This window comes from Notolabrus celidotus, chromosome 23 (assembly GCF_009762535.1).
Source record: "Notolabrus celidotus isolate fNotCel1 chromosome 23, fNotCel1.pri, whole genome shotgun sequence".
Taxonomy (NCBI): domain Eukaryota; kingdom Metazoa; phylum Chordata; class Actinopteri; order Labriformes; family Labridae; genus Notolabrus; species Notolabrus celidotus.
In genome coordinates, this window is record NC_048294.1 from 12,355,718 (window position 1) to 12,378,224 (window position 22,507).

The 22,507-nt window shown below is 39.9% G+C and overlaps 1 protein-coding gene across 2 annotated transcripts; it reads right to left on the bottom strand.

Moving 5' to 3' along the window:
• Positions 1-399: 399 nt before the first annotated feature.
• LOC117807055 (hepatocyte growth factor activator) lies at positions 400-21,389 on the bottom strand. Of its 2 annotated transcripts, XM_034676104.1 has the most exons (15): positions 20,911-21,389; positions 20,764-20,827; positions 19,685-19,778; positions 16,370-16,443; positions 16,134-16,277; positions 12,855-12,986; positions 11,315-11,425; positions 10,700-10,874; positions 8,545-8,642; positions 7,654-7,695; positions 5,689-5,941; positions 4,588-4,727; positions 4,111-4,251; positions 2,521-2,663; positions 400-706 (listed from the first exon to the last, which is right to left on the bottom strand). In XM_034676104.1, the coding sequence occupies exons 1-15, from the start codon at positions 20,980-20,982 to the stop codon at positions 533-535; spliced, it is 1,857 nt and encodes a 618-aa protein (XP_034531995.1). In that variant the 5' UTR covers positions 20,983-21,389; the 3' UTR covers positions 400-532. The 2 variants fall into 2 exon arrangements, with proteins under 2 accessions (XP_034531995.1, XP_034531996.1); XM_034676105.1 differs by lacking the exon at positions 7,654-7,695.
• Positions 21,390-22,507: the final 1,118 nt, after the last annotated feature.

Below are 22,507 nucleotides of genomic sequence, written 5' to 3' on the forward strand. Positions count from 1 at the left end.
GCTACAGCTTCCATACACGGGGCGCACGCCCTAAACTGCTAGGCCAATTGCTTGAATTTTAATCAAGAAAAAAAGTCAAAGGACCAGGTTAAGTGAAATGATCTTAAGTAAATGACTCAAACTAACTGGTAATCATGGAAAACAGAATATGTCCACTCATTAATGAAACACTGTATATAAGTTTCACTTAAGTTTAACTCTGTGATACCATCGTTTTATAAATTCACCCTTATATTGTTGTCAAAGAACAATCTTATGAGCTCTATAGACTGAGCTCATATATTCATATCAATGAAAACAGACCAAAGTGATGATGCAGTGAACAGGTTTGAGGTTGTTTTGTGAAAATACCTTGACTGTCAAAAGTTATTATCCATTATTTTAAAAGGCACTCAAAGATTTCTCAAGTCAGCAAAGGTTTATTCAGTCGAACCATGTTTCACAGTACAAAAGATACAAATAAAACAGAATACAGTACAATAATAAAATATTAAATCTAATATATTAAAACTAGTGTCCAGGTAATGTCCGCTCATGAAGCCTTTGGTTTGCGTTTGATCACTGAATTGATCCAGTCAATATAGTTCCCCACTCTAGTGTAAACTCCTGGTTTTCCCGAGCGTCCGCAGCCGTCCCCCCAGCTGATGATCCCATACAGGAAGCTGACATCATCCTTCGCACAAGCCAGTGGGCCCCCTGAGTCACCCTGGGGAAACACAAAGTCCGCTCACATAAACATACAACCACAGATCAAAGTGGAACCAAACTTGCGGCTGAGTCACACACTTGAAATCTAATATAACACATACAATTTTACGCTTCCCATGAGGTAAATAAACAACTGTGACATTTAATTTGAAAGGAAGGAACACACACATTTTGCACAGCAGGTTGAAGACATCCCTGCAGCTTTCAGACTATTGCTAACCCCTCAGCACTTTACTTTAGGGGATTCCCTCCTGCTGTCTTCAGTTCCCACTCTGGTACCTTTGGTTGATTTGATGATATTGACCCTTACAAAGCAGAGACATCAGCTGCTTTGACGGCTCCCAGAGTCTTCTTTTCCCATATTTCTATTAGTTGCAGAGCAAACAGACTAAATGAAAAACTACTCCAGTTTAACTCAAATCAGCGATGTTAAATACTAAATCTTTACTTAATGGAGAGTTATCCATCAGGCACAACTTCCTTTCCATGTAAGTCTAAATTTTAGGATATGTAAGTGCCAGATGTTACTGTTTTTGTAGCTAACGTTTTTTACCTTATGAAGCTAATGGTAGTGTGCCAACAACCTTTTGAAGGGAACACTACAAGTTTAACAGTTGTTGTCATCACATTGAATCCAATTGGATGAAAATACCCACACGGTTATATCATAGACTATAAATAATGGACGTAATATCCATGACGTCACCCATCTGTTTCTGAAGCGCTGTTTTCAAGCAAATCATCTGCAGGTGCCATATTGGAAATGTTGAACTTAACCTAACATCTGTGGAGCTAGTGTGAGGTAAAGATGCGGGCCTCAAGCCTTTTGCTAACAGCTACAGTCTTCCCGCCTGTCAATCAAGTCAGCTGTGCCTGTCATAATGGAAAACTCGTAATCATAATCTCTTTGAAATTGCAGCGTTATGAAAAAATTCAAAACCAGTACAGTGTGTGCTGATCAGGAAATTAGCTATCCAGACTACACTCGTCTTTTGTACCAGACTGTCAACATGTTTATTTCTGCTGTAAAGATCGACTTTTTTGAATTTCTGTGTATGGGGTTTCCGGTATTTCCGGATCCAGTCTCAAGCGGACACCCGAGAAACTGCTGTTTTTAACACTTTCACATTGGCTTCAATTCTTGCGGCCGAAGGTTAGCGCTTGAGTTATGCGTTGAATCAACGGCGTACCCTACGCCGGGGGTCCGCGTAGCTCCCGTACCTAAGCCGAGGCCTACGCACGTAGCTGACGTGCACCTCCTCTAAAATGTAACTCCCTGTAGAGCCGACGCGGACCGCAAGCTCTGTGATTGGTCCGCTCGGCGGCTTTGTCTTTCCCGCATTTACAACACTTCCGGGATCCCGGACATCGGCCGCACAACGGCCGTGTATTCATCTCCTCCTCTCTATTCTTCATGTAATCATGTCTGTATGATAAACAGCAACATGTATCAGCTGTAGATTAACATAACACGCTCTGAATCTCTGTGGAAAAGTAAACAGAGATCGTAGCGGGACCGGAAGCAGGCGGCCGGCTATCAGAGGGACCACATTGCCCTAAGGCGTTTAGGAGGAGAATTGATGCGCGACATAGACACACCGACGCACAAGTATGTGGGGCTCATGTCCGCGTCAGCCCCTGCTGCATAGGGGAGACGCAGAAGTATAAATCAGCCTTTAATGTGCTCATAAAGAATCAACACAATTTTAATCTGATCTCTCAGTCAGTATCATTTTTACATTTATTTATTTTTCTATTCAAGCTATCTTGGATCTATTAATCATCGTCGGCCTTATGAAAACGCTCTCCTACCTGGCAGGCGTCGGAACAGCCGTTGAGCCCAGCACATATCATGTCAGCAGTGACATGGTTGCCATAAACTTCTGGTTTCCGACAAGTGCTGTGAGAAACCAGTCTGACTCCAGCTTCCTGTAGACTGGAGTAACTCTCTGCCTCTGTCAAATAAAACACAAATAAGCAGTTTCAATACAAGATCACTTTTGACCTATAGCCTACAGAGAAAATGTGAATTTTCATGTAATTTCCCAACATTAACATTTCCAGCCATGCAACAGCTCCATCTAAGTTTTAGCTGAGTTATACAGTTAGTCTGAGATTAAGAGATTTGTGTACTGTGAATTAAATCAGCCTAAACTGAACAAACAAGTTTTAAAACTGAGATTAGGGCTTAACTAAATAAGCTTAACCAGTATCTGCTAGCTTCAACTGCTTTGTCACTCCCTTAGCTAGCTTAACAGACAGAAATAGCATTAGCCTGTTAAGATTCATCATGTTAAGAATATTAGGTAACTTTCTTATACAGTTGATATGTAAAGACACTTCAACTCTTTCTGATAATGTAAAAAAGAAAGGTGTAAGGAAAGACAGTTTTGTACATACTGTCCCAAAATGATAAAATGAAAATGTTAGCAACGAAGTTTATCGTAACTTACGTAATCAGACAAGTTGTGTTAGCTTAACCAAATATTTCCTTCTCACTCCATCTAGTGTTTCAGTCAAGACCACATTAACCAAGACCAAGACATGTCCGAGACCAGAGTGCACCGAGACCAAGACCAGGCCATTTAGGGATCGAGACCGAGTCAAGATCATGACCAAGAGCAAGGCAGGGCAAGACCGAGACAAGACCAAGACCATATATATCAATGAAAAATCATTATGAGAGTTAACAAAATAAAAGACTTCTGTTTGTTTTATTTAAGTTTGCTTTGAATATAATTGACAGCAACAAACAAGGTTTGGTTTTGTCTTTGTTGCCTTTCTTTTGACTCCTTAAGTTTCGTTTTTTTCTCTTATCACAGCAATGACAGGGACACAGAGTGCATCAGTGGTGGTCTCAACCGGTCTTGATATAAAATACGGAGTCAGCCCAGTCCGAGATTGAGACAAGACCGAGTAAAAATGCTTTCGATTCCGAGACAAGGCCGAGATCTGAAATAAGCTCTCACTACTCCAAACTATATACTACTTACTCTAAAACACACTTATGCACTTCAAAATATAATAACAGACATTTGAAAAGGATTGAAAGCTACACTTATAGATCACTAAGAGATATTCTTTTGAAATTTGAGCTAAAGCTTGAATCTCTTTCTGTCTCTGGGTTGTGCTTTTGCACAAGCATTACCTCCAAATGTTGTAAGTTTTATTGCTACAACCTGATTTAGCTAGTAGCTTTTAGGACCTATGGAGGGACTTGGTGTGCAGACACTTGATGTTGATTTACTGATGCTAGTTTTTTCACTCTTTTCTGGATGTTGGAGCATAAATAAAGATGTTGCACTCCCCATACAAAGTAGACCTTGTGTGATCTGCTCCAGTGTATGAAAGCAGACAGCCATTATCATAAAGTAACCGTGGCATAATTTCCTCATCACTCACTCTCATTCTTGTGTCCCCAGCCACTAATAGTGCAGCAGTATTCATCAGGGAACGTCATGTTTTTGTCTGGGAGACAGATGGGTCTGATGAACGGGGTCCTCCTCACACACCTTCCGTTCTGCTTCTTCAGTTTGACCAGAACTGGCAACAAAAATTCAGCATTATCAAGAGAGAGACAGAGAGAGAGAGAGAGAGAGAGAGAGAGAGAGAGAGAGAGAGAGAGAGAAATGGTTAAAAATGATGAAACAAGTGGTAGACTTGGAGGCTCCGTTCGCCAATGAAACTGCCACACCCAGCAGTCAGTTAGTGTGTAAGTCTGTGTGTGTTCATACAGGGGAGCACAGCTGCTCGGTGAACCACAGCTGTGCACACAGAGTGGCGTCTTCACTGAGTTTCTGAATGGAGACAGGTCTTCTAGTTTACGTGCATCACGTGGTATTCGGTGTGTATTTGAGCGTGTGTGTGTTCAGTGATTACCTATGTCATGTAGCGTTGGATTAAACACGGAGAACTTTCTCGGAAAGATGTACCGCTCCACTCCAAATGTCCTGGTGTTGAGGCCAGTGGCGTTGAAATGGTGCTGTCCGAGGACCACGCGAATTTGGGACATCAGTGGGCTGAGTGGGGAGACACATTTCTATCAGTCCATTGTAAGAGAATGCATTCTTAGTTCCCTTTCAAGTTACTGTAGATGATCCCTTTGGGTTTGATCCCCCTGGACACCAAAACTCATCCGGGCAAACGTTTCTATAAGTGTACAAAAAGATTCAACTCCAAAGAGCAGATTTCCCTGATAATTATCTAGAGCATGTAGCTTCCCAGAGGATTTAACCTTTCAATTTGAAACCAGATTTAATGATCTTCTGGCTCTCAGACTCACTGCTGCTAAGACTCTAATAATAGCAGAATCTCCAGTATGTTCTTCATTATGTTCATCACTTTTGTGCTGTGGGGTGTGATGAACATTGTGGACTTTTTAATTAGTTTAATCAAATCCCGGCTGGAACTAAAAACAGCTTGGCTTTAACAGTGTGTTCGCAGGAAAGCCTTGCAGGTATCATGTAATGAATCCTCTACAACCAGCAGTTTAATGGAGATGAAATGGCAGTTAAAGTGACATCCACTTAAATGATTGAATGCTGTGTCCAAGGCTATGTGAATTTGAACAATAGCAGCTTGCCTGTTTGTTGACCGCTTCACTGCATGGGATGTTTTTAGGTTTTCCTCGAACTGCACGCTCGTCTAAATTTGGCGTGTTCACAAAGCTGTGATGCCAAAGGGTCAAAGTCTTTAAATGACTTACGTTTGGATGTATGACCCCTTGTTCAGCGACAACAGACAGAAGACTGTGTATCTTATATTTTCTAGTAGTCTGTCCTTTTGTAAAATGTCTGAGCTGCCTTGTTTATATTCTTGTTTGTTTGTATGTATGTTTTTTGTTTGTTTGTTTTTTAATTTGAAAAAACCCCAATAAAAATACGATTGGGAAAAAGAAAGAATCCCCCTTTCATAACTGTGACTATTTAATCAACTTTTTTATTTTCACAATGCTGACTCGAACCTGTGTCCACGACATACTTGCGGAAGAAGCAGTGAGCGGCAGAGAGGACCCAGCAAGACGAGATCAGGGTGCCAGCACAGAAGTCTTCTTGTTCGGTGTAAATGGCTGCCATCCAAGGGTGAGTACCAGGAAGTGAAGAAGTTCCACCCAAAATCCTCCCCCTGGCTATGGATAACCTCTTCTTGTGCTTTTTCCCACACACAGGCTTTTTGCTTGATTTGGAGGGGTTCCGTTTTCGAGCAGCAGGCAGGGTCATTCTTCTAGAGGAAGCTTCAAGAGAAAACAAGGTTAGAGCATCTTTGTTTCAAATATGGTGCTACTTTAAAGCTCCTGTGAGGAGTTTTTAATCTGGTTATAGAACAGACCGATATTAACACTGAGGCCTCTAGAAGGTCTACAAAGGCAAACCAGAACATAAGAAAGAAGATGAACTGTTTCTATGTTGTTATTTTTGATGTCCAAAACTTCTGTAGCAGGGTAGGTGTCATAAAAAGTGATTATTTTACTTTTTTCACAGCACATTTGACTGAAAAAAAAAAAAAGAAACATGAGATTTTTTGTTTAACTCTCCTGTTATGTTGCGGGTCAATTTGACAACAAAGTTCAAAAATCTAAAGAAAAATGTAAACGTATTTTTTCAGTATGCAACTTCTTCTGCTTGGCTTAAAGCTGGGGTTGGTAATCAGATTTAGATACACTTTTTGTTATACTGGTTAAAAGGATCTTTATGTCCTGATGGTAATCAATACATAATGTGTTCTTACAAAAGAGCAAAGAAAAGCTGCTATCTACAGCCGGAGTAAACCTGGGAAAACACCAACCAATCACCGTTTTTTGGGTGCCAAAATTTTAAACCATTCAAATCCCGTCCTGCGGTTCTGCCCGCCTCCTGCGAGTACATTTCCCCCGCGTGTACTCCTCGTCCCCGTCCCCTGCCTCTGCTTCCCCTGACTCTACTAACCGCCCCTCTCGCTCGACCTCGGGCCTGTCCCCTCTGACCCGATGAGGTGCTTTGTTCAGGCCTGTAGTCCTGATCAGAGTCTAAAAAGCTCTAACCACGGGGCCTCTGACAAGCAGAAGAATTAATGACATTTAGTAAGTCCTACAGAAAATGTATTGTAGCGTCAGTCCGGACACTGTAGGGATGACGAGCCGGTTCGTGAACACGTTGAGCTTCACTAATCGGGTGGTCACTGTCAGCCGTGAGCACGCCGACCAACAAAGCAACAATCAATGTTTGAATGAATGATAAACTTCTCCTCTTGTCTCTCCTCTCTCCCGCTCGCACACTCTACACCTCTCCTGATGCCTTCACTAACCGTCAACACTGTAGGAATTAAGAACACCTACACTGAACACGTTTAACAAACAGTAGAGCTGTTACAGTATTATATGTGTTATAACTTTTCTCCTGATATCGTGCACATTAAGTAGTTTGTTCTGTCTGAAATCTGTCTTCTAACTCTGTATTGATCTAACATCTTACTGGCTGCAAAACAAGTTTACCTATGAGTACAAATAAAGTAAACTGAACCTGAATGTACATTAAATAAAGTTTTAAGATGAATTTTCATAAAAATCGAATGAGTTACCCTCATTGAACCATGATCTGTGAGAATTAAAGAACACCATTGCACTAAATATTGATTTAAATGGTTAGTAATGGAGTTAATAATGAGATTAAAATATGTTTATTGGGATTTTTTGGGGGTTCTGACACTTTTGAATCATTAAATATGCCCCGGGTCAAATTGACCCAGGAACATTTTTGCGGTCCCTAAGAAACAAACATAACAGGAGGGTTTAAAACATCACTTAAACACGCTAAGATGTAAGAGGGGCACCAAAAGGGGCGCCAAAATTAACCCAAACTGAAAGTTCCTCACAGGAGCTTTAATCTACAAATGAACAGCTAAAACAAACTAATCCACTACAAACTATTCTACCAGCTAGAATATTTCACTAACACATTTCCTAAGTACCTCTTCTGAATACTTTGGATTTTTCAGCTGGAAGATTCTCCCCTGCAAGAAGCAGAAAGGCTCATCTATAGTGTGATCATGTCATAATAACAGAGCATCCTAATGCAGATAATCATATGTCGATGAGTGCACAGCAGATGGGGAAAGCTAGTGAGAAGGATCTGGAGCGTTCCGCTGGCTTCGTGACAGACAGCCGCTTGTGCCAAATCCCACTCAACACATTAACATTTGGCTCCACCTGACATGACTTGTTGACTCAGGATGAGTCAGGACCTTATTCCCCCCCTTATCTCATCGAGCCCACGTTTAAAAAAAACAACATTTGACTTCAACTCTCCAGAGCGTACCAAGCGTGACTCAGCTGGGATTAGCTGTATTCTCCGCGCTTTCGGTTTCTATCACAAACACTGGATTTCTAATTAAAAGCGGAGGCATTTTAATGAGTTGTTTGGATGCTTTTCAATGTTCCTCGGACGACAAGTGTTACGGACTGTGTCTTATAATCCAGGCAGGGATGCTGGAGATATTGAATGATGCAGCGAGCGGCCTTGGGAAATAAAGACGTAGCATTTCACACGTTATTATGATGGAATCAATGCCATCCTTGATAAAGCTCGTTAGAGAAGGGCTTATATAAACATGAAAACCAATAATAACCAAGGGCAAAAACTAATAAAATTAACCTAATAAAGCAAGGATGACAAGAATATATGAATAGATGCAAATCAAGCTCAAAAAGCATTTCTTACAGATTCATCATGGAAGTGAATCAAATCATTCAACACAACAAATCAGTAATTAAACGAACAATAATACACATTTGAAAAAGTGCAATTAAGCACCTTAATATGTTGAAAAAAAGGCCCAAAATCTCCTGTGTCCTCTACTCACACAAAGGCATAACACAGGAGGGGACGTCACAGTACTCCCAGGAGATGGCGCCGTCATTTAGCGTGTAGCACCACGGCTTCTTGTCTCCATCTGGGTTTCTGCACACAACAGAAACACAGCAGACAGAGTGTGTGTAGGTGTGCCATCGCTTTTTTTTTCCCAAACACAACATATTACGGGAGCTAACCGGCTAACAAGGTCTACACACTTCTCTTAGATTAAGGAGGCAGAGAATGTCTTTTTTAATGATCAGGAATGAGGCTGCTTCTCTTTTGGCAGTGAAGTCACAAATTCAAAGTCAGTCTGAGCCTCTCTGGCGCTCTCTGTGTGTGTTTGTGCCTCGAGAAAAAAAGTAAAATCCCAGTGTTTGCTTGAAACGGGCTCTCCTTTGATATTTGGGACATTTTTCTGCCCTTACCATTTGCTATGGGCAAACGATATGGCTACTGGGTAGTCATAGCAACAACCAAACCGAACGAAAGAGAAGAGTGAATGTGGAGAAGATAAGACCTGTTTTTCATCACACGCAGGCTGGATTGTCCGTGTGTTTCTTTGATACACATGGCGGGTTTATGGGGAATGTTTGCTGCCAGAGAGACTAGCAGATAGAGTTTGCTAACTCAGGGTAGGAAGTCTGATGTTCCAGCTTTAGAGCAGGATTTAATAAAAGATGTAACACAATGTGCCCTTCTAGATAGAACTATCTGGTTTTATAATTACAAACGTAACAAACTATAACTCATTGTAAAACTTCAGTTACATTATTTTTTTATGCCCATAGATGGATGACACAACAGCTCTTAAAAAGTTACGCCAAAATAGTTGGAGCTCCTCCTACTGGCCATCTGCAATATAGGTCACAGCTTGTCTACTCCATGTGGACAGATGGGACATGGGTCATACTTTAAAATCAATTTGAGAATGGTCAAAAAAATATTTTCCTTTAAAAAGTCACCTAAACAAATGCTGATGAATTCCTCATAGACATTATTATGTAATCTCTGTTTTGAAAGTCTTTGTTTTATTAATTTTTGATGCCATGTTTTCGTGACAATTTTGTTTTTGTTTCCATTATTTTGTAGTTTAATGCTACTCATTGTTTATTTGCTCAGATACTTCGTTTGTTTTTCATTTTCATTCTTGATTTTTATAATTGGCTGCTATTGCATTTTTGTTCTATGGATAATGTGTGATTTTAAATCATTGTTTTTCTTGTTTTTGTTTTGCTGTGTGGACCCCAGGAAGACAAGCAACCACAATGTGGAAGCTAATAGGGATCCTAATAAATAATAAATAAAAAAATTAATTGAAGCTTTTAAATGTAAATTAAAGACCCTTCTATTTAGACTGGTTTTTGAGCAGAGTTTTAATAACTTAATATAATTTCAGCATTTTAATGTCACTTTATATTTGTTTTAATATTCTATTGTTTTATTTATCTTTAACTCTTCAATTTTCATTAATTAACTTCTCATTTCTGTTTCTATTTTCAGTGCTTATGTTTATCTTAGACTTTTATCTTTACCTTTTTATTTATTTATCATCTTTTATCTATTTCCCTATGTCTTTGTTGTTTAATTGCATACATTTCTTTGCAATTGGTGCACATTAGTCTCTACTTCTTAATCCATTTCTGTTTTATGTAAAGACATTATCTAAGCACTTTGAATGCATTTGATTTGTATGAAAGTTGCTCTATAAATAAAGCTTGTTGATAGATTGACTGATCGAATGATCATTGTTCTGAGAAGTTTAGCTGTGGTCAGATTTTGATGCTATAAAAAGCCGTATAACACCATGACTGCCAGCTCTGTTAAAAAGGAGAGAAAATGTACCTTACATTAACATAAGCCTTATTAACCTCTCCATAACTGTAGTTTCTGCTTGACATCAACACAAGGATCTGTTCTGCTGTGAATTGTACCACCCTGAGGGAGCTTTGCTGTTTTATCAGTCAGTTCTTTGTGTTGTGGTTAGCAGAAAGCCACAACTTCACCATCTTTATACACAATCAATAGACATGATGTTACAAGACTTTAAGCTGGCTTATTATCAAATTGACCCAACACACACACACACACACACACACACACACACACACACACACACACACACACACACACACACACACACACACACACACACACACACACACCTGCAGTAGGCGTGTTCCCCAAGGCCCTTGTTGGGAGAGGAGGCCATGGTGCCAACATGGAGCTCATCATACAGCAGGTCTGAGTCCCAGGGCAAGCAGTGGGCACCGGACACTGTGGTGTTCACCAACCCCCGGTAAGCTCTGCCCTTGCTGTTATAGCACTCTGTTTCTGGCTCTGCACACATAAACACACACACACACACACACACACACACACAGGCACACACACACACACACACACACACACGCACGCACGCACACACATGGCAGAAACACAGAAAACAAACAGATATCTAAATCCTGTCTGGATTCTGCAGAATGTAAACAACAAAACTGCAATCAGACGATATTTGGATGCAGATAGGTAGATATCTCTCCTTCACACTTGAATCAGTCAGAACAAGTCTTAGGAAAAACTCTTTGTCTGCTTCAGCAGAAACAGTTACAACAGCTTAGTGCAAGTTTAGAAGCACGTCTTCACCTGCAGCCATTAATTCAGCCATTATACTACACACACACGTGCATGAACATGCATGCACTGCATGAACATGTATGTGTGCACAGGACTTAAACACAGAGAATATCACTAGCTATCACAGTCCTGCTTTCACTCACCGAAGCTGCAGTACAGCCCGCTGTATGCACGTCTGCAGTTACACACTTCTTTGCCGGTGGCTGTGATCATCCGACATGTTCCTTCGTTCTGACATGGGTTGGAACGACAGGCTGGACACACACAGGCAAACCAAGTCACATATTTGTACCATACATACTATAATATACCACAATAATATACCACAATAACCTGTATTAAGCTCCAATGTTATTCGTCTTTTAGCTTTGTTTGTGGTCTCCACCAGCTTCAGAGGAGGAGCTCTGCTACAATCACAAGTCAGCTGATTAAAAAATATATAAAAGCTACTCATGTTTTGGAGCATTTCATTTCATAGTATTGTAGTTATCAGTATTTGAGATAGTTGCAGCCTCAGCATTTTTTGAGGATGCTTGCTGCTTTAGCGTCTTCCAGCTCATTGTTGTGGTTTGTTTTTGAACAAAACTTCACTGTTGCACATCACTGCTCTATTCAACACCTTGACGCTGTTCTCGGCTGAAAAATTAAAGCTCTGACAAACCTAGTGGGCACTAACTGCCAAGCACCATACAGCAAGCTGGCAAAGTATGCCACTAACTGATGAAAATGGCGAACATCTTAGCTGCTAGCGTGCCAGAAAAAGTCTCTCTGAAGTTGGTCTGCTGGTTACATAAATAAGAAGCTGAAATGTTAGCTGATTAAACTTCATAAGGTGACATTGCTGCAAGTCAGTGTTGTTTCTTCAGCATGCCGTGGGTCTTTTGTTTCTTTATGAGTAGCATAAAAAACGTATCCCCCAAAGATCCATTGCAACATCTGAGAAAAATGTTGGAAAACAATGACGCCATTTCTGCACCGAGGTCATCTTAAAAGCATTTATTTTGGAATGAGCCAAAAACATGAAAAATGATCTCAGTGAAAGATTAAAACACAGCTGAATTTCAAAGCATACTCAGGTGGATTTTTGCTGAAGGGGAGGATTTCTTTCCCATACCCACTGTAAGACAAGCCCCTACCATTGATGAAAAACAGTTTCGGTTCAGGGAGCACAAAACCAACCCACTGCCATTCTCTCCTTTATGCCAGGGTATCTGTAAAATTCACATGAACATCCCCCCTCAAAGATGAAAGCACCTTACGGACCCATGGGGTGTGTCCTAAAACACCGTGCCTGACTCACAGTGAGTCATATAATCTGTCTTTTCTTTCATGGAGAGGTTACTCCTGTAACTATGGAACTGTGATCAAAGAATAAAAGCATTTCTTCAGGCTGGGAGGAGACCTGGTCATTTGAGGATTGATGAAAAAAGTTTGTGAAACCAAAAACCCCTTAAAGGAGTCTTTATTAGAGAGCAGAAATAATAAAATGGCATGTTTTTTGGTCTTCCAAACTAAGTAAATATCAAGAAAGTTTGCTTACCTGTCACTCACTGTGCCAGAGTGAACAGAGTTTAACTTTAACAAATCCTTTTATCTGGCGTCACTCCCTTCAACTCAACGAAAACACGCCACAGAACAAAACACAATTCACGGTTTAAGCAAAAGAGCAAAAGCACTTCTTACTTGTGTAGCGCACTCTTTCACACTTGATTTCTCCTGCCACACATGTGCACTGTTCCACATTACGGAGGTGGATCCGGCCCCAAGACTCTCCGGTGTCATAATAGCGCAGGTGTACGGTTTCATAGCACTTTTCTGAAGGAAAAAAAAAAGCCAGTAAAAGCACAAAAAAAAGGGATGTGTGGAAATGTGAGAAGAGATTGAAGAGCTCAATGGAGCACAGAGAGCATAGTTCAATGAGCTGAGTTGTGACGGATGAAATCAAAGTGGATACATTTTTTGTGTTGTTTGTTTCGGGGGATGTTTTTTGGATAGTATCAGAGGTGAAACAGTGAAATGAGTTTGAATGCATGGTGAAACCTTCTTGCAAATGACTCATAACGCTTATTTTTCCATTACCAACACAACTCTGACACAAGACACAAAACTCACGAAACAGAGGACAGACAAGGAAGAGGTGGGCAATGAAGAGTAAGTAGTTAAGAGAAGAAAGGTATCATTTTATACAAATATTTTCTAAATTTTACAAAAAAAGTCATAAAATGACCAAGAGGCAATCTCACGAAGAATTACATCTAAATGTTACAAAAATCAAGTCTTTATATAATGGAATAAAGTCTTCATGTTACAAATATAAGGTCTTAAAGGTGACATATTATGCTATTTTTTATCAAAATATATTGGTCTAAGAGGTCCCCAAAACATGTCTTTAAAGTGTATTGCTCAAAAAAACACTTTGAAATCAGATTTTGGCATGCCTGTAAACCCCTCTTTTTCAGCCCTGCTCAGAACAGGCTGTTTTCTGTGTCTGTGCCTTTAAATGAGAATGAGCTCTCTGACCACGCCCCCTCAGGAAGTGGATGTGGCCTCGGCTGTCCAGCACGTTGATCTAATGTTTACATGTTGTCTGCTCACAGACCCGCGTTGCTTCAACCCTCTGAATTTGATCCAGAATCTGATCCTGACGGAGAGGCGCCTGCAGCAGGACCTTTCTGAACGATTGGTCACAGATTTTGTTTCTTGTTGTTTTATTTGTCAGTAGGTCGACATGTGTCTTGGTACACAGCTACGAACATGTAGCTATGTGGCTATGCTAACTAGCGCTAGCACTTATCCATGATAAATAAAAATCATCCACTGGATCTTCAAATCTGCAGACGTGGGGAGTAAAACCTGTATTAGTTCTGGCGCCCCCTTGTGGACAAAGTAATACCTCTCATCTCGTCCTTTACATGCAAAAGTTGTGTTTTCAAGAAAAACCTCATCCTGTTGTCTTTTAACAGTCAATTTTATCAGGCAATGTGTTTATTTTCCATGAAAACAGTCAAATAAAGGCTGTTACTGAAGCAAGATGTCCATCATCTGGTCTGACACCTACCCCCTCAGGGCGGTTTCAGGCATTAAAAATGACAACAGAGAAGGTCTCAGTGTTGTCGCTGATGGTCTTGTTTGCTATTGAAGGTCATAAAGAGGCATCAGTATCATTTTCAGTCGGTTTCTCAGCCAGTTCAAAACTCCTCACAGGGCCTTTAAAGTTCAAAAATTTTAAAAAAAGTTTTAAAGGTATTTTTTGGTATGAAACTTATTCTTCTTCGCTTAATTAGTGTTATCAACACATACAATGAAAATGCTTCCTTTCACGTATTTGCAACCCCCCCTGGATTTTTACATTACATATGTACAGTTTGGGTCAATTTGACCCAGCAGTCAAAGTGGAGGCTAAATGGGATCATTACGTTGCTAAGCGCCGCTCGAGTGGCTGCTTGTTGCAGCAGATCTCTCTTCGTTGTTCTTTATTCAACTCTTTTTTTTATCAGTTTAATTATCTTTGTATTTGGAGCCTGTCATGTCTTTTAATGACTCATTTGTTGGCCATAGGCACCAAACTGGCTACGTTTGCAGTGGTGTTTTTACTATTTTTGTTCCTGTGTGTGTCCGGAGATCCTGCGTGTAACCATTGTAACATTGTTTACATACGAGATCAGCTGTTAGCAGCCTGTAGCATGTTGATGCGAAACGATGCTAGGCCCGATGTTCCCTGCAAGCTGAGAAGGAGGCAAGGATGACATGCTGGTGTTGAGGTGCAAGCTAAAAAAGACGACATCGACCTGTCCTTCCACCCACCGTTATGAGGAATGTGAGATCTATCTAAGATAAGGTGGACGAGCTAACCCAGCACCAGAGGGAATACTGGCAGAGTAGCATCATGCTAACAGAGCTAACACCGGACACGAATGCCACATTGGAAGGATTTCACCTGCTGTAGGCGGACAGGATACAGGAGAGCGAGACTGAACTAACTGGTGAAGAAGGCCAGCTCAGTCCTGGACCCTGTGGAGGTGGTGGCTGACAGGAGAATTATGGCCAAGCTGTCGTCTCTGATGGACTTTTTTTTTTCTATATAAATTCTTGTTGAAATTCTTGTACTGTACACCTTTTTGTTTGCTGCTGTAACTCCATGAATTTCCCCGTTGTGGGACGAATAAAGGAGTATCTTATCTCTTATCTTATCTTAAGTGTCAAATAATAATTGTTTCTTTGGGATTGTGGGTAGAGCAACTTCTACCACTCTATAACCCAGGCCCTAATTTCAAAGTGGATGAAAGGCTCGCTGTATTCAGAGGTCACTGCCCATTTAGGCAATATATGCCTTCCAAACAAGCTAAATACGGCGTAACTATCTGGGCTTCACTTCATAAAAAGAAACAAATTCAAAATGTAAAATAAAATAAACAAAACCTATGTAATGTAAAACTATTGTATTTATATGTAGGTCTTTCCAATGTACTTTAAAAAAGTTTGAACATGATTTTTTATGAAAACGAGTGAGTTATCCTCAGTGAACCATGATCTGTGAGAGGTAAAGAACACCATTGCACTAAATATTGATTCAAATAGTAAGTAATGTAGTTAATAATGAGATAAAAACAATGTTGTTGTTTTTTTTAGGTCTTTTGGTTTTTGACACTTTGGATAATTAAACATGCCCGGGTCAAATTGACTCAGTCCTGAGAAACAAACATAACAGGAGGGTTAATGTGACCCTAATTCTCCGTTATAGACCCTGATACTGAATACAATACACGTAATAGAAGACAAATCCTATCACAGCACCTTTAGTTGTTCTTTTGTCTGACTACTGCTTTAAAGTTCAACACAGAGTTGAAATGCTCATTTTATTACTACATCTAGAAATTACGTGAAGCTGTCTTTAACGCTATGCATGATTAAAACTTATTCTATAACGGTTACTTATTGAGTGATAACAATGTGTCTACTTACTCTGCTCACAGAGTCTCCCGCTGAAGCTCTCTGGACAGGAGCACTCAAAGGAGTGTCTGTGTGGGATCAGCATGCAGCTGCCTCCGTTCTGACACGGATTCACCTGGCAGGGATTCGGGATTCTGCGTGACGCGTGGACAAAAACTGAAACACATGAACGAGGAACAACTCAGTGACTGGAGTAAGTGGATTGAATTCATTTTCACTCATCATTCTTTCAGATTAACCATACTGACCATTTGGCTGGGTTTTATCCGGCGCACAGAAGCCCCATTTTCGGTCACGGTCAAAGTTATGTGTGAGGGAGCACCTACAAAAGGAGAGACAGACATTTAATACAGTCATTAGATAAGCACTCAGATTACAAATGGAGGAAACATCTGTGATCAAATTATGGATGAGCAATGCAACAATTATCACCATGAGACTCTATCAAGTCATCCTCTGCACATTAGTATCTCTCCCTTAAGACCATCTTGCAGGATAATAAGACTTCAATCAGACTATTTAACACCAGCACTACAATGTCCACGTTAATCAGCTGTTCTCATCTTTCATCCCACTACATGGCAGTGACTTGGCACATTCACAAATAACTATTGTATCCATCTGAATCGCACTGTTCTTCATTCTGTGTATGTTTGTTTAAATAACCTGGTGCAATTTTATCCATGCATTAACATACCTTATCTATTTATCAGATAGAAGTGTACATAGTGTGTATACATCTGTAACAGTTGTCATATTTAATTTTATTTTATTCTATTTTATTCTATTTTATTCTATTTTATTCTATGTTGTTCTATTCTATTTTATTTTATTCTATTTTATTCTATCTTATTCTATTCTATTTTACCTTTATCATTGCTATCATTATTGTTATTATATTTTTTAACTATGTTAGTACATTATTCTATTCCCCTGTCCCGTGTTGTAAGCTGCTGTAACTAAAGAATTTCCCCCAATGGGGGACCAATAAAGTATATCTTATCTTATCTTATCTTATCTTATCTTGTCTTCTTTATGACTATACTGGATTTCTAATATAGAATTATAGTCGTTTATTGGCTAACATGACATGTAGTATATCAAAGTATGTCAATAAGGATTAATTTGATACTGAAACTATGAAGGTTAACAACAAAGTGAGCTTTACTTTTATTTATCACCTTGTCTTCTTATTAATTCTGACTATGTTACATACTTGATTCTGATTGGTCAAAACCTTATACCAACGGTAGTTAACTCTGAACAGCATGAGCGACATTAGGGACAACCTGATCACACACGTCATAACAAATCAATCTGCAGAAAGGAGTCCAGCAAATTTATAAAATTTGTTGGCACCTCTTCCTGTAAATATGAAGCCCATGGGGAAGTTCTTTAAACTGCAGTTCATTGAGCGTCCACTTGAGGCTGGCTGCAGAAACACCGGAAACCACATACACACCCATTCAAAAAAAGGAGATATTTGCAGCAATAATAAACATGTTTACAGCCTGGTTCAAAAAAACATAACCCTAATCATAAACCTAACCCTAACCCCAACCCTACCCTAACCCTAATCATAAACCTAGCCCTAACCCTAATCATAAACCTAGCCCTAACCCTAATCATAAACCTAACCCTAACCCCAACCCTAACCCCAACCCTACCCTAACCCTAATCATAAACATAACCCTAACCCTTACCCCAACCCTAACCCCAACCCTACCCTAACCCTAATCATAAACATAACCCTAATCATAACCCTAACCCTTACCCTAACAGTAACCCTGACCCTAACCCCAACCCTAATCATAACCCCAACCCTAATCATAACCCTAACCGTTAAACCCTAACCCTATCGTAACCTTAACAGTAACCCTACCCTAACCCTAACCCCAATCATAAACATAACCCTAATCATAACCCTAACCCTTACCCTAACAGTAACCCTGACCCTAACCCCAACCCTAATCATAACCCTAACCCTTAAACCCTAACCCTAACCCTAACCCCAACCCCAACCCTAACCATGACCATAACCCTAACAGTAACCCTAACTCTAATCATATCCCCAAACCTGTTCATAACCTTACTGAACCCTAAGTAACCCTCACCCTAATCATAACCCTAACCGGCCTCACCCTCTTCCCCCACGGTGGCTCCGCTTATAGACAACATGTTTTGCTGCATAATCATTTTTAAATGCATAAGATCAGCTATATCACTAATTGGTGTCAACTTGTTTGAACATTTTGGTGGTAGATGTGTAATAAGTAGCAATTGCGTCGGAGTCTCACCCTGTCTGGATTTTATTTCATATGACCACGCATTCACTACACACTATCCCTTAATCATGAAACAGGCATTTGCATCAGTTGACCTTCTTGTTCAGCAGTTTAAGATTAACTCTTTTAAAATAAACCTAAATACGTTTTGACAAAAAAATCCAAACCATGACAGATGATGTTACGAAATCCTTCAAACCTTCAATTGCTATGAAGCTGCTCTGAAAATCTGTGTTTGAACTTCTGCGCTCTTTGAGACCAGTTTGACTCTGAGTGCAAAAGGAAATCATGACCAAGCAACGCTCATTAACTCTGTCAATCATTCACAACATGAATCAAAGTAACACCAACATGCCTCGGCATCACTCACTGAACCGTTACCACATAATGCAAAACCATCCTGACACTGAATTTATGAGCACATTGCACAAACACGCCGGGTCCCATTGCAGAAGCTTTATGTAGGTGGACTAAAGACTCGAGACGTTGGGCCATATGTAATTGCATTGATGTTGCTCCAACTTGCTGGCACCCACCCTTCTTTTGTCTCAATTACAAGGAAGAAGAACTGGAAAGCCCTTTAGCAAAAGAGTTTTTTTCTTCTAATAAAAAGTAAGATTTAGTTGCTGTGTCACAATCTGAAGCAAGAAAAAACACAGCATGATGGTTTGAAGTGTGACAGCTGTTTATTCAGCCTGAGGACAAACTGTATGAAGAAATAATGTGCTTCAGAACTGGACTATAGCCACTGTTTTATCTTATGTCATCTTTAAAAACTGTTAGACAAAGCACCATTTTATAATAACTTAATCTAGGACACACAAGTCTTAACAAAGCACACCAACGGTTCTACCAATAGCAGTTTGTATAAGCCAATTAGCTCATTATCTCATTAAATTTCATTATGTTTCCTGTAGACAATGTTGCAAAAATCCCTCATCATTAGGGGCTGCAATTACATGAAACTACAACTCTCCCTCAAGCAGAAGAAGAGCCATCACTGCATTATATGAAAGAAAAATACAAATGCTTCTGTCATTTTATCCGTGACGTATCTCTTCAGCTTGTATGACAGTGTAATTTGTGGTCTATGAGTTATTGTCTGAGCAAATCCAAAAATGACGAGGCAGCACCTGTACTTGTCAAATGTTGAGCTGTCTCTTTGTCCGACGCGAGCATGTGGTAACTTTGCGTGTTTACGCTCACACTGTATTAGAGATTGTTTGAGTAACCAAAACATTAGATTGTGTAGACAGGGTTTGGCCAATGAGGACTCACCATGGTTTTGAGGACAGGACAGTGATGCAGTGATGATGAATCCTTCCACCCTGGCGAAATGGGAATTTACATTCTTTGCCCATTGTAGTAAGAACTGTAAAAAAAATTAAAATAAATAAAAAGAGCAAAAAATATGTTGTCAGTGACAGTGAATAAAGGTAAAAGTATGATGGCCCTGAAGGACAAAACAAATTTACAAAAGATGAAACACTTTTTGGGGCGGCTGTGGCTCAGTGGGTAGAGTCGGTTGTCTATCAGTCGGAAGGTTGGCGGTTTGATCCCAGCTCCGGCAGTGGTCAGAAAGACTAGAAAAGTGCTATATAAGTACAAATCCATTTAACATTACTTTTACAAAGTTGGAGACAAATTTACATTTTTGAAAACATTTTTACATTTTATAAAAAAAAAATTACATCAGAAAAACACTTTTATCAAGGCCAAAACAAATTTACATTTAAGAAAACAAATTGTGATTCCTTTGTCTTTTGTTTGTGCTTAAATTGAAAAAAAAAATGGAAATAAAATCTAAGTGATAAAAAAAAAGAAAAAGTAAAAGTGTAAAAATGTTTCATCTTTTATAAATTTGTTTTCTTAAATGTAGATTTGTTTTGGCCTTGGTAATAGTGTTTTGCTAATGAAATTTAGTTTTATAAAATGTGTAAATGTTTCCCAAAATATAAATTTGTCTCCAACTTTGTAAAAGTGTTTCATCTTTTGTAAATTTGAAAAGTCCTTCAGGGCCACCGTATAAAACACAAAGGAGTTAAATCAGGAGCTGTCTCAATATGAGTTGTGCAGTTTCCCCCTTGTACCTCACACACCAAGACACCTTTGACTTGGTCCAAGGCTTTTATCAGAGGACAGTAAATCTATGATCCTCTCCTCATAACGCTAAATCACACTGATATACAGCACACAACAGACCTATACAAGCACTGGCTTTCAAATGCTGCAGATTTATGTTGCACCAACAACTGTCTGCAGCTGTAAATATGTCACACTCACTGCCAGTTCAACGTGAACCCCCCTTCCTCTCTCTTTCCCCCCTACATTAAACACAGGTTAGGGGTAAAACTTACCTTTCCGGCTTCCTCCGTGGGGCTCTTTGGAGATGAAAGTGTCAAACATAGGGGATTGTATGCGCTGAAATTGAGGAAGAGGAGTTATAAATGCACGCAGAAAGGAGAAAAAGATAACACGCATGAGAGAGGATGGACACAACTTACCGCTCGTGCAGTGAAAACACAAGATAGGAAAAGTACCACAGCGTATGCCATCAAGAAAGTTTGTTGGTCCATGGTTTTCGAAGACGCCACTTTCCACAACTCGGGAAAGCGTTTGCTGTGCCTGTCACGTTATATCTGTCAGTTTCCGAGTCCTCAGCCTGCTTTTGGTCATAGGAAACGTGGGAAACCCTGCAAGTTTTATCCTGTCTCTCACAATTTCAAGCTGCACTGCGTAAACCCATTGCGTCATTAGGCTTGTCTATCTGTGAGGCATCCCATGTCCCGGCTGGTGTTCCCTAACACCTTCCACGCAGACGCCCACAGTTTATCTTCGTCAGCAAAACATGGGGAGAAGGGACAGACCAAAACTTTCCAGAAGTAGAGATAGGAGAGGGGGCGGGCCGGGGTATCCCTCTTCTTACAGCCTGAACCCGAACCTGGGGGGGACAGGGCTTTCTCTGTCGATGCCCCCACCCTCTGGAACTCCTCAGACCCTCTCCCTCACTCACCAACTTCAAATCCGGGCTCTAAACCCACCTATAATCAGTGGTGGACAAAGTACACAGCTTCATTACTTAAGTCAAAGTATAACTCCTCCTGGTCAAATATTACTCCAATACAAGTGAAAATTGTTCAGTCAAATAATTACTTGAGTTAAAGTACTGAAGTACTTGCTTTTAAAAATACTTAAGTATTCAAAGTACTTCTTAAAAAATCTCAAAACACATTTTCACAATACATAAATGCAGTTAAGACTACATAGGAGTACATTCTGTTACATCATGTTCATTTAGAAACCATTACTTGAAATCTCTAAAAACTATACCATGGAATAAAAGCTTCAACTAAGTTTCTCCAAGTACAGTCAACTTAGTTTGAAATGTTCATCTGGAGTTAAACAAATGTACGTAACTTTCTCAGGTTGGACAGTGAATTTTTGTTTGTTTGAGCAGAGTGGGAAACAAGGTGATCATTTCATACGATATGTATCATTCTTCATTTCAAGAACCTCTAACACGGGCTGAAGATATGGCCATGGGTGCTCAGGTGGAGAATTATAGCCATCATTCCCACCTCTAAATGACCTGCTCTGTGTTTGCTCAGCGTTCAACCGTGGAGACGCACAATATACAGGGATGACTTAACCCCTGAGACAAACAGAATTACACAAACACATTTCACTGTCTTAGGGATCAGATTTCAGAAAAGAGAAGGAAATTCATGAGCTGACTTCAAAGCAAAAGTAGTGAGTAACTAGAGCACTGATAGAAATGTAGTGGAGCAAAACGTACAATAATAGTCTTCTGAATGTAGTGGAGTAAAAGTAATAAGTTCCTCCAAGAAATAATACACAAGTAAAGTACAGATACTCAAAAAGTGTTCTGAAGTACTGTACCTAAGTAAATTTACTCTGCTACTGTCTACCACTGACCTTAACTGACTTGTGAGCTTGGAATGAAGTCGCTTTGCCAGGGGAGCAATTACAACAGGCTCAGTTTAACACAGTAACGGGCACCCATAAGTTGTAGTCCAGTTTATTAGCCATAGCCTGTTTAGCATACCCAGCAAATCAGTGAAAGATAAAGTTAAATTAGAG